A 16,836-nucleotide genomic window follows, 5' to 3' on the forward strand; every position below is an offset into this window, starting at 1 on the left:
TTAACATAGTCTTTACTTGCAGACAGATAAGCTGTTTGTATACGTATGTCTATGTGATACTAACTTTGAACATCAATACTATATATTTGTATGCATATGTGTATATATCTTTTCTTTTCTTTTTTTTTTTTTTTGAGACAGAGTCTCACTCTGTCACCCAGGCTGGAGTGCAGTGGCGTGGTCTTGGCTCAATGCAACCTCTGCCTCCTGTGTTCAAGTGATTCTCCTGCCTCAGCCTCCTGAGTAGGTGGGACTGCATGCACATGCCACCACGCTCGGCTAATTTTTTGTATTTTTAGTAGAGACGGGGTTTCACCGTGTTAATCAGGATGGTCTCGATCTCCTGACCTCATGATCCACCTGCCTCGGCCTCTGAAAGTGCTGAGATTATAAGCATGAGCCACCGTGCCCGGCATATATATCTTTTCAAATGTATGAAACACTTAACTGTATGCTGCCATATTGTTCCATACAGTTCTAACACATTTTTTATGTTCTTTGGAATGATTAACTATATTTAAAGTGTTAATATCTACCAAAATATTTTGGTAGATTTTACTCTTCATTTTTGGAGAATGTAAGGTGATTTGTAATCATACATTGATAAAACAGAGTTAAATACATTAAATATCCTAATTTTGGAGCCAGCATTTAATTTTCAAAATTATGTATTCACTTGTCATTAAGAAACCATAAAATGCTATGGAAAGAAGATTAAATATTTACAGTAAACTTTTCATGGTGTTTTTTAAATTTTTTTTTTTTGAGATGGAGTCTTGCTCTGTCATCCAGGCTGGAGTGCAATGGCGCAATCTCGGCTCACTGCAACCTCTGCCTCCCAGGTTCAAGTAGTTCTCTTGCTTCAGCCTCCTGAGTAGCTGGGATTACAGGTGCACGCTACCATGCCCGGCTAATTTTTTTTTTTTTTTTAAGTAGGGGTGGGGTTTCATTATGTTGGCCAGGATGGTCTTTTTTTTTTTTTGAGACAGAGTCTTCGCTCTGTCGCCCAGGCTGGAGTGCAGTGGCCGGATCTCAGCTCACTGCAAGCTCCGCCTCCCGGTTTCACGCCATTCTCCTGCCTCAGCCTCCCGAGTAGCTGGGACTATAGGCGCCCGCCACCTTGCCTGGCTAGTTTTTTGTATTTTTTAGTAGAGACGGGGTTTCACCCTGTTAGCCAGGATGGTCTCGATCTCCTGACCTCGTGATCCACCCGTCTCGGCCTCCCAAAGTGCTGGGATTACAGGCTTGAGCCACCGCGCCCGGCCTGCCAGGCTGGTCTTGAACTCCTGACCTTGTGATCTGCCTGCCTCGGCCTTCCAAAGTGCTGCTTTTCCTGGTTTTATACAGATCAGAACTATATCTGAAACTACATATATTCCAAAAATCTACATCACAGAGTAATTTGTTTATAAGAATGAACTAAATTACAGTCAATTCTGTTTTTTCAGTTTATACATGTAGTTGATATTCAGTAAATGCCTAAGTTGATTTGAGCTGAATTTTGCTATAAATTTTTCAAGTGCCTCTTGAATCAAAGCCTTATGATAAAAATAACTTTAATTTGAATAATAGATCATCATTAGCTAATTCCTAAAATTGGCAATTCAGTAATGACAATGGAATTAATTGTCATATAACTTTAGTTGGAATATGAATATACCTCATTCCTTAACCATGTATGATAATAGAAAAGTTACCATACTTGTATGTCTGGATGTTAATTCTCCAAAAAATGTCATGATAATTACAATTATAGGGACAGAGCAGTGTGTATGTTTGTGATTCTCACAGTCCAAATAATGTAAGTTGTTTACCATGTTGCCCTTATTCTAGTTACCCACAAATATGTGTTTTTTCCCTTATTTTACAAATGAATGTTTTATAAACAGCAAGTTTTCATAAGTAGATTAAACTTTATACTCAGATTATAGTTTTTAGTATCCAGTGTGGTTTTGGGCTACTTTATACTAGTTAGACCAGAAATAAATACAGAGTATTCCAAATATGAAGCAGAAAAGAGCTGCCTTCAGGTACGTGAAAAGTAATACTGGTTCAAAATGAAAATATAGTCATGCACTACGCAATGATGTTTCAGTTAAAGACAGTTAAAGTCAGTGACCCGGTAAGAATATAATACTGTATTTTGTATTTAAATATGCTTAGATACACATTACCTACCATTGTGTTACAGTTGCCTGCATTATTCAGTACAGTAACATGCTGTACATGTTTGCAGCCTACGAGCAATAAACTATACCATATAGTCTAAGTGTGTAGTAGGCTATACCATCTAGTTGGTGTAAGTACACCCTATGATGTTCACACAGGGACAAAGTTGCCTAATGATGCATTTCTCGGAACATATCCCCGTCGTCAAACAACATGTCCTCGTCGTTAAGTGAAGCATGACTGTAATTGATTTTTAGCTTGAGTCTCCAGTCTTCAATACTTTTAAAGATAATTTTGTTTTTAGGTGATATTAGGTTTTCAGTTAAAATATATGCTATTTTTGACCGTTTAGAAATAAATATATTCATACTTGATTGACTGAAATTGTTTTTCCAGCAGGTCTAGATCCTTTTTTTTTTTTTTTTTTTTTTACTTTTTCTGTAATTTTAATAGCAACTTACAGCGCTTTTTGTCTTGGTTTTCATCACCCTTATAATGTTCTAATTTAGACATATGGTGTGGTAGGCACTGTACATTTTAATATTCAAGCCCTTTTTCTCTGCCACACTAAAAATCTCTTTGAGAGCAAAGAAAGTAAAGTAGAAAGTTTAACCTCCATGTAAATGTGGGAGCTTATCAAGTCCATTTATTAGCATGCAAATTTAAGATTCTAGCCAGGTTTTAGCTGAAAATCTTTCTCAACAAGTGCATGTTTGTAACATCTTAATATTGACTTCTTTTCTCCCACTCCCGAAAAGTGGGATATCCCCAAGGCTTATTTATTCTTATCTCACCTCAAAGATAATTCAGTGTGTACAAAGTCAGAATCAATCCTTGTCTTGTTAAGAGATTTCTTCTCTAAGCTTTCTGTTGTTTCCTTCACCCATGTGCCCAGACATGAAGTAGTCACTCAAGACATGTCACGTAACACATTTTTGTACCTATTAAATCATCTTGTTAACTGCTTCCTCAAAATGACCTTTGTATTAATGATTCCTTTGGCTGCTCCACTAATCAGTTTTGTATAACCAGATACCTAGATGGATTGATTAATTCCTTCAACAAACATTTATTGAGTGCCTGCCTAGTACCAAGCATTGTGCTAGTATGGGGGTATATAAAGGTGAATAATGTAGTCAGTGCTCTGGAGGGTCCAAAAATCTAATGAAATAGTCAAATAACTAAAGAGACCATCCATGATAGTTTACCTGGTGAATGCTATTTTAAAGATAAGAATAGGAGATCTGGAGATCACAAGGGGGGCATCAGCCACTTAATTGTCCCTCTTAACTAGTATTATAAGCCTTCCAATCCATTTCACATTCAGCTTATTTTCCTTAGTCACTGCTTCCTTCATGTCCCTTCTGTGATCAGAAATATGATTGCTCCTCAATCCATCTCCCTTTAGTTTGTCTCATCTCCCTATCACTTTTCTAACTTTATGTTCCATGCCACTCTAAAGCGAACTTGTTTTTCAATTCAGGCTCCTTGTAGTGCCCCAGGAACATGCCATTTTCATTTCCAATATGGTCTTGTATGAACGATTTCTCCTTTTGCCCTCCCATCTGCTTGTCCAAGTTCTATTTTCTAAGGTTTATCTTAGTTCTTAACCATTGCTCAAAACCTTTTAAGCTTATTGAGCATCTACTTTTCTTGACCTTATAAACACTCAGTTTATCATTTAGTACTGACTTACATTGATAGTGTTGTTTTTGCCACTCCAAGGATATTGTGAACTCCTCAGACCAGGCATCCCATTGTGTGATACTTTCATATGCTTCATAGAGACTAGCACAATGCTGAGCTCAAAAACTAGTTGTTGAATTTCAGTAGAAGTAAGTAGAGCATTTTCCCCAACATTAAAAGTTAGTGGGCATGAGATGACATTCTTTTGGTCTGCAGGGAAAGGGTGTCTGACTAAAAGTTAGAAACACTTTTGTTTTGTATAAAAATGTAACATTAAAACACAGAAGGAAAAAGATGATGAATTTACTGAATTCATTTGTCTTTTCCATTGGTTCGTTGTCAATGCCTGATGTCCTGGTGGTAATGGAAAAAACAGTTGGCATAAAAGACATGGGTTGAGACTGGCTCTGTCATTTAATATTGGGTTCTGAAAAACCCCAATCCTGCATTGTAGCTTTCTCCTCTGTAAAATGGAGTTAATATTACTCAAGGTTATGATGAAGATGAAATTAAGTAGTGGATATGGAATGCTTTGTAAATTTGAAGGTAATATAGAAATCTGGGATAGTGTTGTGTTCCCATCTTGGACGATAGCTGTGAATTTGCATTTGACAAAAATAATGGATATCTAGAATCACTATAATTAATGATCTGCTGACAGTAACTTCTCCGATATTTCCAGGTGAGATTGGCTTTCTTGCCTCTGAAGAGGAGATAGACTTTTATCCTAACAAAGTGATGATTGTATTATGATAGAGGGCAACTAGGAGGGACACCTAACCCTGACCTGGGAGTTTCAGGGCATGCTTCCTGGAGGAAGTGACACTCAGACCTGAAGGATGAGTAAAGCTAGCCAGAGGAAAGTATGAGAGAGGGGATAAGGAGATGACAGAGAAAGAATAACTGCACTCTGGGAACTGAAAGAAGTTTCATCTAGATGGCTGAATGTTGTCATCTGAAATTGATTCCTTAATCCTGTTAATTAATCCTTTTGATTTTAATTCTTCATAGAAGTGATCTAGCATTCCTTTATAGCAACAATTGAATAGAATTTATTAACATCGTTTTTTCTTATCTAGCACAGGTATATTTACTTACTAAAACCAGAGCGAGAATCTTTTTCTTTAGACATTGTTCCATTTTATTGTGTTCTCTTTAGGTGACATTTCCTCTATTGCCATCAGTTACCTCCATGTCCTTTTTGTAAAACTATTAAGAGAATTAGAAAATTTGGGTTGGAGGGGTTTTTGTTTGCTCTTGTCTATAAAAACATGGCATGGTTTCAGATGTTGGGAATGGGTTCATTTGGTAATGTTAGGGACCCCTCATTTCTGCTTAATTAAGAAGAATGGAGAGGAAAAACTGTGGAAATATTAGGGTTGGGAGTTCTGGAATAGAAAGCACTCAGAATGGCACTTAGCCTACACAGACTCTAGATGGGCTGGACAAATGAATGTGCTGCATTAGTATAGGCAGAACACATTAAGAGAAAGGGAGATGATGAAAGTAAACAACAAGCTGGTAGGTTAAGGTCCATATGCTGATGATTATGAACTAAAGCCTCTAAAGAAAACAGGCCTCCATGAGGATGCAGGAGCTTAGAAATACAATCTCTTACTAACTTTAACTTTGCTAATTGAGCCTTTGATATCATATAGCTTTATATTCATGTGTCAGAACTTGCTAACAACCTCAGTAAACTTCATTCAGTTCAGTCCCATAAACAACAACAAAAAAATTGCTACTTATTTCTTGAAAACCATATAGAAGATCTGAGGGATACTTTACAGAGGGATAGGTCAGGCCTTGAAAAAAAGCCGTACCCTCAGGCACTGAGCTAATGGAAGAAAAACCAGGCATTCTCAGTGTTTGGCTCGACTTGTAAAAATGCCATTCAGAAACTTGTAGGGAAAATCTGCTTTTAACACATCACTAGTTGTTGCAGTATTTTTCTGCAATGATCAAAAAAGGCAATTGGAGACAAGGATTAATTGTTACCAGGTTCTTTAACGCCAGTAAATATGATTGGTGTTAGAAATATATGCTGACTCTAACATTTATTTGTTGATTTTTTTTTTTTTTTTTTTTGGAGATGGAGTCTCGGTCTGGCGCCCAGACTGGAGTGCAGTCTGATCTCTGCTCACTGTAACCTCCACCTCCCTGGCTGAAGTGATCCTCCCACCTTAGCCCCCCAAGTAGCTGGGACGACAAGTGCATGCCACCACAACTGGCTAATTTTTGTATTATTTGTAGAGATGGAGTTTCACCATGTTGTTCAGTCTGGTCTCAAACTCCTGAGTTCAAGCAATCTGCCTGCCTAGACCGCCCAAAGAGCTGGGATTACAGGCGTAAGTCAGCACGCCCAGCCGGGGAAGTATTTTTTTAAAGATTTTATTGGTAGTACTGGGTTTATTTTGAGCTATTTATTTTTTCTCTACATTTCCTTTTGAACCAACCACAAATTTGTGAGCCAATTGATCAGTGGTAGAGGTTCTCTTATTGTGGAATAGGGTTTTGCTCCTGGTGAAGTATAGTGCTCTGTGTAGCTAGAATAAAAAATACCTGAATATCTGAGAAATGTAAAAGATTTGTTGTTATTTTTTTAATCTCCTTAAGAGATAATTTTGCTTAAGCAAAAATAGTAACAATGTATTATGTTGTTTCTAAGCAATTTAAAAATATTATATAACAACAGCCCAAAAAATGAATGGGAAAATGGAAATACATACGTGAGGCTCTTAAAATACATATGCAATGGGCTAATATCACTTGAAGACTGACTGTGATAACTTAAAAGATGCATTGGAAAACAACAAAGGAATACAGTTAGTAAGACAATAAAGCAGATAAAATGAAATTATAAGAAATAAAGACATCAAGAAAAAAAAGAAAAAAGTGAACAACGTGTGATCCTTGAAACAAGGAGATAATGTTCTGTGGGCTGTTTTTTGTTGTTGTTGTTGTTGTTGTTTGTTTAACTCACTCCCTACTCCCAGAGCTGAGTGGGAAAGTGGCCTACATTCCTTTATATCCAAAGAATTGGTAGGTACCCTTTTTAAAAGAACTCAATTCTGTACTGGAAGTATTTTGCCGGTACTCAGGATATCTCTCACTTTCTACAATACTTGCCTGTTTTACAGCCCCCACGTTCACTCTGCACCTATCTCTATCCCTTCGTTAGTACTTTAGATGAAAAAAGGTTAGTGCTTTTACTTTGTCAAATCTGAGATATTGCATAATGAAGTAGAATGATCTTTGATTTTTTTCAGTGCTATCTCAACATACTTTATTTTTTTTTCCCCTTAATTCAGAGACATGAAAAATGCTGTAATTGGAAACAACAAGCAGAAAGCCAATCTCATTGTTTTAGGAGCTGTTCCAAGGTATATTTGCTGTCTCACCCCTTTCGTGCCATTCATACTAATTTCTAATGTATTTCTTACTTTCAATAATAGAACCCATTTTTTCCTGTATTGTCTATTTAATTCTTAAAATAAATCCTATTTTTAAAAATAAGCGTAAGTATTTACACCATCTCTAAGGAAAAAAATTATAAAGTAACAGAGAATGTAATAAGAAGTGAATGTGTTAATACTTGGAAGACCTTTGACCTGACGATAAAAGGGTTTGTTAGGTACATAGGCAATGTACAGCAGCTTAATACTTTCTTCTCCATTTCCTTAGAGCCTTGGCAGTTTTTTGTGTGAGTGGGTAATTTATTAGGAGTCTTAAGACCTTGTTGAAGTTAAAGGAAAAAAACCCTGCTTGATTTTTAATCCAGTTTCATTTTAACAATTTGCTGTTTTTTAAGTTAATGTAGGAAGTTTAGGAAGTTTAATTTCTTCTTTTGGTGACCTAATAAGCGTCCTTTAGGCAGGCAATGACAGTTATGTAACTTCCTCTTTACTTTTGCTCCTCAGAGCTAGTTTTCTGTGCAATTGCTGTTAGCTTTTCATTCAGAATTATTTATTATTTTGTTTTTTTTCCTCCTTATTTTCTGGTTTTGAAACAGAATTAATGGTTTAAATGTTTTAACTCACCACCCTCAAATGTATACTTTAGTAACTGTAAAGCTGTCAGCAGCCTTTCTTAGGGGATTTATGTTTGGTATATATAAATAGTACTTTATGGAGCATGAGGGTCCTATCTTAGAACATAAGGTAGATGGTTATAAGTGGAGACAGGTTAGGGTTTGGGGAGTATTTGTTTGGCAAGCTGGGCTGGAGTGGAAATGAGAGGATGTCTTCATTTTCCAAATGAGAAGTGGAGAAAGAAGAAATTTCCCTTGCTTGAGGAGCTGCACAAGGGCTCTGAATATTCCCTCTGGGCTCGATCTCTACAAACTCTGCACCACTGCTCTGGATTCAGAGCAGTATTGTTTGTAGTTTGAATTTAAGATCTGGCAGCACATGGCATTGAGAGTCTTCATATTTTGGAGACCCAACAGGAAGTGGTAGATGACGTGGACTCGATGATGCTGTTTCTACAGAGACCACTTGTAGACAACTTTCAGATTTACACTTTTTATAAACCCTGAGAATATGATAGTTCTTGTTTTCAAAACCTCTTCTAGATTTTTCCAGATGTTTCTTTAATTAGCAGATGAGATAAACAAATGACCATTCGATTCATATAAACTCAACCAACCGTATTTTTAGTATGTGGACCACACAGCCTTTTTTGGTCATATTGAGTCTTGTTTACATTTTTTAGTCTCTTTGTTTATTAATTTCCTTCTTTTTAGATTGTTGTACTTGCTTCAGCAAGAAACCTCAAGCACAGAGCTGAAAACTGAATGTGCAGTGGTGTTGGGAAGTCTTGCTATGGGTACTGAAAACAATGTCAAGTCTCTACTGGACTGCCATATTATCCCTGCCTTATTGCAAGGTACGTAGGGAAGCCATTTTTGCTCAAGTAAGGCTGAGAATCAGTTTGCAGTGCTTTAAATACTGGTTGAAAGGATTAGTCCTAAATCTAGTTTCTGTTAATAGGACTACTGTCCCCAGACCTGAAGTTTATTGAAGCTTGCCTCCGATGCCTGCGTACCATCTTCACCAGTCCTGTCACTCCAGAGGAGCTACTGTATACAGTGAGTTTTAGATGGATTTGAGACATTAGTTACATTTCACTAACAGCCTACTCCTAATTTGCTTAGCATCTTCAGACTTATCCTAACTGTGTTATGTAAAAAAGTCTCAGTTGGACATGGTGGCTCACACCTGTAATCCCAGTGCTTTGGGAGGCTGAGGTGGGAGGATTGCTTGAGGCCAGGAGTTCAAGACAAACCAGAATGACATAACAAGACTCCATCTCTCTCTCTCTTTTTTTTTTTGAGTTGGAGTCTTACTCTGTTGCCCAGGCCAGAGTGCAGTGGCACGATCTCGGCTCACTACAACCTCCACTCCCCCCCAGGTTTAAGCAATTCTCTGCCTCAGCCTCTGGAGTAGCTGGGATTACAAGTGTGTGCCACCATGCCTGGCTAATTTTTTGTATTTTTAGTAGAGATGGGGTTTCACCATCTTGGCCAGGCTGGTCTTGAACTCCTGACCTCGTGATCCACCCACCTCAGCCTCCCAAAGTGCTGGGATTACAGGTGTGATCCACCGTGCCTGGCAACAAGACTCCATCTCTACAAGAAAAAAATAAAAATAAATTAGCCTGGTGCAATGATGCATGCCTATAGTCCTAGCTACTCATGAGACTGCAGTGGAAGGATTGCGTGAGCCTAGGAGTTTGAGGTTATAGTAAGCTATGATGGTGCCCCTGCACCTCAGCCTAGGTGACAGAGTGAAATCCTGTCACTAAAAATAAAAAATGATAAAAGTCTCAGCTGGGTATGGTGGCTCACGCCTGTAATCCTAGCAGTTTAGGAGTTCAAGGTGGATATATTACCTGAGGCCAGGAGTTCGAGACCAGCCTGGCCAACATGGTGAAACTCCCATTTCTATTAAAACTGCAAAAATTAACCAGGCATGGTGGCACATGCCTGCAATGCCAGCTACTGGGGAGGCTGAGCCATGAAAATCACTTGAACCCAGGAGGAGACGTTGCAGTGATCTGAGATCACACCACCCTACTCCAGCCTGGGCGACAGGGCAGACTCTGTCTCTAAATAAGTACATGAATAAAGTTCTTGCTTATTTCCAAATATCAGATGCTCTCAGCTTTGCAAGAAAGTGAAAGACGGTCTCAGACTTTGAGGAATTTACAAGCTATTTTTAAAAAGACCCATTTTTATCTCTCTGTATGTAGAACTTAAGAGAAGTTTATTTTACGCTAGATGAATGATAGGGAGTTCAGCTGACTTTCAGTTGAAATCCAGCAGAGTAGGCTTTGCAGAGAAGCTAAAATTTAATCTGGGTTTTGAATAATGGATAAGACTTAGAGAAGTGGAGAGGAAGGCATGAGACCCTGTGCTTGGCCCAAATTCTTTTCTTCTGGCTTTTTTTTTTTTTTTGGAGATGGAGTCTCTCTCGCCCAGGGTGGAGTGCAGTGGAGGAATCTTGGCCCTGCAACCTCTGCCTCCTGAGTTCAAGTGATTCTCCTGCCTCAGCCTCTGAAAGTACTGGGATTACAGGCGTGTGAGCCACTGCGCCCGGCCTCTTCTAGCTATTTTTCAATATACAATAGATTATTGTAAATTACAGTCACTTTACATGGGGCTTTCTTACTGATAATTAGGCCAATATTTTTTTTTTTTTTTTTTTGAGACGGAGTCTCGCTCTGTCACCCAGGCTGGAGTGCAGTGGCCGGATCTCAGCTCACTGCAAGCTACGCCTCCCGGGTTTACGCCATTCTCCTGCCTCAGCCTCCCGAGTAGCTGGGACTACAGGCGCCTGCCACCTCGCCCGGCTAGTTTTTTGTATTTTTTTTAGTAGAGACAGGGTTTCACCGTGTTAGCCAGGATGGTCTCGATCTCCTGACCTCGTGATCCGCCCGTCTCGGCCTCCCAAAGTGCTGGGATTACAGGCTTGAGCCACCGCGCCCGGCCCCTAGGCCAATATTTTTAAACACTCTTATTCACAGTTCACAGCAAGAAGCATATTTTCCCCTGCCTCACTATACATGTCAATTTGTATATGTGTGTGTATATGTGTGCATGTATGTATGTGTATGTGAAAGAATCCTAAGACAAGTTTCATGACATATTTCCACAGATGTAATGCCTTCTGGTTTCTATGCCATCATTTTTCATTCTTTAAAAAAATGGTGGTTGTGATTATCTGAGCTAACACAACGAATCATATTGTCAGATTATACACACAGGAGTCAGAGATCTTATCCAGAATCAGGCTTTATAAATGTTTCAAGACTATAAGTAATCAAGAGGAAGAGGCAAAGCAAGCATGGAGAGGAGACATGTCACATGGCTGCCTAGTCTGTCCTTCCTACATCAGACACATACTCTTCTGGCCCTTAATGATACATAAGGTGGTCAGTAGGTGAGATTTATGGGTCACCTCACACAGTAGGGAGCACCTACAGTATGAAACACATACATATATATATATATTTTAATTAAATTAAATTAAATTTATTTTTGAGATGGAGTCTTGCACTGTTGCCCAGGTTGGAGTGCAGTGGCTCGATCTCGACTCACTGCAACCTCCACCTCCCAGGTTTAAGCAATTCTCCTGCCTTAGCCTCCCAGGTAGGTGGAATTACAGATGTGCACCACCATGCCCGGCTAATTTTTTTTTGTATTTTTAGTAGAGACGGGGTTTCACCATGTTGGCCAGGCTGGTCTCGAACTCTTGACCTCCGCCCGCCTAAGCCTCCCAAAGTGTTGGGATTACAGGCATGAGCCACCGCTCCTGGCCTAATGTCTTTATTTTATACCTCATGGTTTTATGTGACATTCTTCAGGGAGTCATGCCTCATAAATCTATAGAGTGTTTGAGGTTGCACTAGAATTATGTGGTGGGCTTGTTAAACAGGGATTGCTAGACTCCACCTCCAGTTTCTGATCCAGTGAGTCTTGGGTGTGGCCTGAGAATTTGCATTTCTGACAAATTTCCAAGTAACTTAGATACTGCTGCTCTCAAAGTTCTTTCTTTGAGAACTGCTGGTTTACTGTAAACATCTTGCTCAAAGGATCCCATAGAGGACTTAGTAAATATCAATTTATTTTCCTGTAGTTCATATTGTAATGTTTGCAAAGAGAGTAAGCCAGTCACCTGTCTTTTTTACCCTGGAAGTTTCTCACCTACCCTCAATCCCATAATAAGGGGAGAAGTTGGTCCTGGCCAACTATTTAAACTCCTTCCATCTTACTCTCTAAACTGATTCATGACCTACTAATGGATCCTGGTGCACAATTTGGAAAATTCTGGTCTATGCCAGCTGTTTTACATGAGAAAATTGAGACCCAGGGAGGTTAAATTTAGAGTATCTAAATTATGAACCATCTCAATTTTGTGCCTCAAATATTTTATGCCTCAGAGACAGTGGAGAATTTGTGAAGATTTGGATTGGGGAATAACTAGCAATAGTGTTTCCGTGTAATTAACTGACTTCCATGAGTTGGAGTGTGTAGAGGCCAGCTGTTTGAGCAACTCAGGCAGTAGAATAGAGATGGGGTAGGTAGTCCAGTAAAAAAACAGCAGGATTTCTAGTTTGAAATCGTGTTTATCAGATGGGTGATTTTGGGCAAATTTTGTATGTAATAATTGTTATTTGCCTTATTTAATAATCTGTAAACTGTAGATATATAGACACAATTGACAGAAAGGGGGCAGATGTGAAGAAATGAGATGAGGGCTATTGTGACTAAGGGAAAGTGAGGAATGTGAGAACATTAGAGAAAAGGAAGGAGGTGGACATAGCTTTAGGAGCCCAGTAGAGGCTTTTTAATCTACCTCTGTTTGCCTTTTCTATCTTAGCTGCTACCTACTTCACTGTCCTCTGCCAGTGAAACCCCAATTCACCTTCCCCCACTTGACATTTTCCTTTTCTTTCTGTGCACTTAGTATCTGACTTTTTTGAAGTTTTCTAAGTTTTCCATTTTGTTTTTAAACTACTTGTGTAAACACAAAGGGTTATACTAACAAATGGGGGAGATATTCTACTTGTAGGGAATCAGCAGCCTTCTGTTTTCCTACTTGGCTTTTATGTATCTTGGGCATTCTTTTTTTTCCCGAGGAGAATCCCAAATCTTATTCCTCCCAACAAGGGTGTTCTTTTAAGTTTTTTTCTTTGCCCTCTGTTGTCTCTGGTGAGGATCCTCAAATTATGGTCTGTGGACCAGTGGCATCAGCCTCATTTGGAAGCTGACTCTCAGGATCCTACCCCAAACCTACAGTATCAGAGTCTGTACATTAAGGACATCTCCTGGGAATTTGCATGCACATTCCTTCTTGAGAAGCATAGCTCTTGTGATATCATTGATTAGGAAGCTTGAGCTAAGTCTCCTTTTTTATCTGTAGTTCCAGCCAAATACCTTTCAACTTTTAATTCCTTCTGCATTCTTTCGTTGGTTGTTTTTGTTTTTGTTTTCTGAGACAGAGTCTTGCTCTGTCACCCAGGCTGGAGTGCAGTGGCGTAATCTCATTGCAACCCCCGCCTCTCCGGTTCAAGTGATTCTTGTGTCTCAGCCTCTCAAGTAGCTGGGATTACAGGCATGCACCATGACGGCCGGCTAATTTTTGTATTTTTGGTAGAGACAGGGTTTTGCTATATTGGTCAGGCTGGTCCCAAACTCCTGACCTCAGGTGATCTGCCCGCCTCGGCCTCCTAAAGTGCTGGGATTACAGGCATGAGCCACCGCTCCTGGCCTGCATCCTAAATAAAAGGAAATTCTTGGAGAGACTTGCAGCAGAGTGGGTTATTTTCTCTTTTTCTGTGCTACTACATAGGTTGTTAAGTGTCAGCAATAGGCAGAGAGTGGGCTGTACCTGAGAAGCTGCCAGTCATGTAAATTGTCTCGTCTTGTACAGATTGAAAATAGCTAACTGCAGTCTCTATGAGAGATTGTTAGTAGTTACTGGTGCTTAACGTTTTGGAGATCAAAATTTTCAAATTTCGTTTTTATACAAAAATTCTTCCTTATAAACTATTTACTAGTGCATAATGTACTAGTTACCTCACATTTTGGTTTCAGAACTGATTTCTGTCACGTCTTATTGAAATGATTTTATCATGAGGATGTAGGCAATTTTTGAGAGAGTTATTGAGAATTTCCTGTTCCCATATTTTGCTATCAAGGATGAATATTGAAGCCTCTTTCTTTGTTGTTGACCTAGACAATTTTCATGGCCACGTTGCTTTTGTTTTGCACTGTGCCTTAAGGAGACTTGATTTACTGTCATTAAGATAAGAGGTTTGACTACCTTCTCGTGGAAATATTTTGTGTTTTATCAAACGTACTCATGGTGCCTGAGTTTCTTGTTGCTGTGTTCTCCTTCCCCAGGATGCCACAGTGATACCACACCTCATGGCACTGCTTAGCAGGTCCCGCTATACCCAGGAGTACATCTGTCAGATCTTCTCACACTGCTGTAAAGTAAGAACCAGAATAAATATTATCTATAATGTAAAATCTTGTGTACTCTCCCAGAGGTAATCTATACATATATAAGTAGACCTGTGTGTGTGTGTGTATATATATGTTTGTATATTTAAACACAAATGACAGCATATCATACATACATACTGTTCACTTGACATATCTCTAAGGCTCTCCCCCATTCTTTTTTTTTTTTTTTAAACAGTGCATAGTATTTTAGTGCATAGATTTATTTATCCAGTCCTCTATTGTTGGGCATTTAGTTTGTTTCCAGTCTTATGCTATTATAAAACAGTACTGCAAAAAATACCTTGTATATAAGGCATTTTATAAGAAATAAAATTTTGGGGTCAAAGAATATATGTATTTGTAATTTTACCACTTTTTTAAAATAGAGATTATACCACTTTATACTACCAGCAATGTGTGATCATGACTGTTTCCCCTCACCCTTGTTCCCTATTACTGGAAACTGGTTTAAGTGATCTCATATAAGGAGAAATGAGAGAGATTCTTCTCATTGTTGAGTAAAGTTTCTCTTTCTTTTCCCTTCAGCCTATGAAGTGCCATTTAGTTTGCTTTATAGATTATATGTTGAATGTGTCATTTTTGATAACCATGGGTGATTACTTGAGATCTTTCTTAATTTCTACACATTTTCTAACTTCCAACCAAATAATTATCTTCTGATGATACTATATCATTTATAATACGTCCTATTGTTTATAATACAAGTTGCAAGTAAGGAGCTTTGGGAACTATAGGAAAGAAGGGATAAGAGAACACCTGGAAGACACAGGTCTATGCTGTTTTAGAACAGCGTTCCGAATAAATGAAAACTAAATCACCCGGTTCTAGGAAAAGTTTCTACATTGTAATTTAGACATCTAAACCCTCTTCCAAACAAACCCTAGCTGATTAGCACAATCTATTCGGTACTATTTAAGATATTTGTGAAAAAGTTTTGAAGTTTCTGTTCTTGGATTACTTTGACAAAGTGTGGGCTAACTCATAGGAGCAGAGATATGGAACAATGCCTTAATCTTTTGAGGTGGGCAAAGAAAGGCTTTAAGAAAATGACAGGTTTTTTTGCAACTCACTTGTTTAAAAGGAGCTCAAACCATCAAGGCCTAAAATTTTCCAACAACAAAATGACGTCTTATAGCCAGCATGGCAAATTGAGGAAGATGCTCCAGAACTGTATGCCTCATTAAAAATTTTTCAGGGGCTGGGTGCAGTGGCTCACACATGTGATCTCAGCACTTTTTGAGAGGCCAAGGCAGGTGGCTCTCTTGAGCCCAGGAGTTTAAGACCAGTCTGGGCAACATGGTGAAACCCTGTCTCTACAAAAAATATAAAAGAATTAGCCAGGCATGGTGGCGTGTGCCTGTAGTCCCAGCTACCCAAGAGACTGAGGTGCATCGATTGAGCCTAGGTGGTTGAGCCTGCAGTGAACCAGTCATTGCACCACTGCACTTCAGCCTGAGTCACAGAACAGGACCCTGTCTCAAAAAAAAAAAAAAAAAAAAAGGAAAGAAAAATCTATTCCTGAGCGTTCAACAGAGCCCAGCATCTACTAGTCATAACCACAGTAATCCCAAAAGGCTACCGAAAATTGGACCTGGAGGAATAACTACATGTTAAATTATTTTAAGCTATGAGAAGTTTGAATAATCCCATTCCTGAAGTTACCTAAATAGCTTTCAGGATTACTCATCAGAAACTTCAGCACTTTAGGGATTGCTCATCTGAAACTTCTCAATGCTGTTTTAGCTGAAATTATAGAGTACCATTAAATCACTATTTTTTTTGTTGGAGAGAAACTTAAACTGAGGATAATGATTTAACAGCCACCCTCATACCACTGACAGAAGGGAAGATGTTATCAGAGAAAGTCACCTTTACTCACCTTTTAATTGGATAAATTAGCATTTGCCACTGTAATTAAATAACCACATTTAAATATTCTGAGACATAGCTAGACTTCAAGAAACAGTATAGCATTTATAAATCCAGTGACAATAGTAAAAGCCTAAAATACAATATTAACAACTTTACCAATATACTGACAACATGTATCTTTGAGAACAACTGATCCAATGGTCCATGTATTGTCATTAAACATAAAACCCTTTTATTTTCATGTTGTTCTTTTTTTGCATATAGGCTAAAAATAAGGTAATAGAATTTTAGGATTCATTTGTAGGGACTCACATTAAGCTAAGATTAAATGACAAAACTTAAAATTACTAATTTGCTTTGACTGGTATCAGTATTAAATAAATTTACATACTTTGGGGAAGGGAAAAAGAGATCACTAAAGCATTTGTGTTGTAATCTAATCATAATTGTATTTTTGAAAAATTCTCTCTGATTTATTGAGCAAAAAACGCCCAACAGAAATAATATTTGTTGAAATTCTAACTTCTGAACGGTTGCTATTTGTTAAGTATTTACTCAGATTTCTGAGACCTGTT

General features: G+C 38.4%; 1 protein-coding gene across 13 annotated transcripts in view; it reads left to right on the forward strand.

Annotated features, from left to right (window-relative positions):
* ARMC8 (armadillo repeat containing 8) overlaps positions 1–16,836 on the forward strand; it is a 111,148-nt gene that overhangs the window by 27,925 nt on the left and 66,387 nt on the right. For 6 of the 13 annotated variants that reach the window (XM_077990928.1, XM_077990930.1, XM_015132040.3 and 3 more), the window contains 4 exons: positions 7,167–7,238; positions 8,600–8,742; positions 8,847–8,944; positions 14,264–14,356. In XM_077990928.1, coding sequence (XP_077847054.1) covers positions 7,167–7,238; positions 8,600–8,742; positions 8,847–8,944; positions 14,264–14,356 — 406 coding nt within the window. The remainder of the gene's footprint in view (positions 1–7,166; positions 7,239–8,599; positions 8,743–8,846; positions 8,945–14,263; positions 14,357–16,836) is intronic. The other 7 variants (XM_077990932.1, XM_077990931.1, XM_028843413.2 and 4 more) reach the window with 3 other exon arrangements.

The sequence above is a fragment of the Macaca mulatta genome, chromosome 2, assembly GCF_049350105.2.
Source record: "Macaca mulatta isolate MMU2019108-1 chromosome 2, T2T-MMU8v2.0, whole genome shotgun sequence".
Taxonomy (NCBI): domain Eukaryota; kingdom Metazoa; phylum Chordata; class Mammalia; order Primates; family Cercopithecidae; genus Macaca; species Macaca mulatta.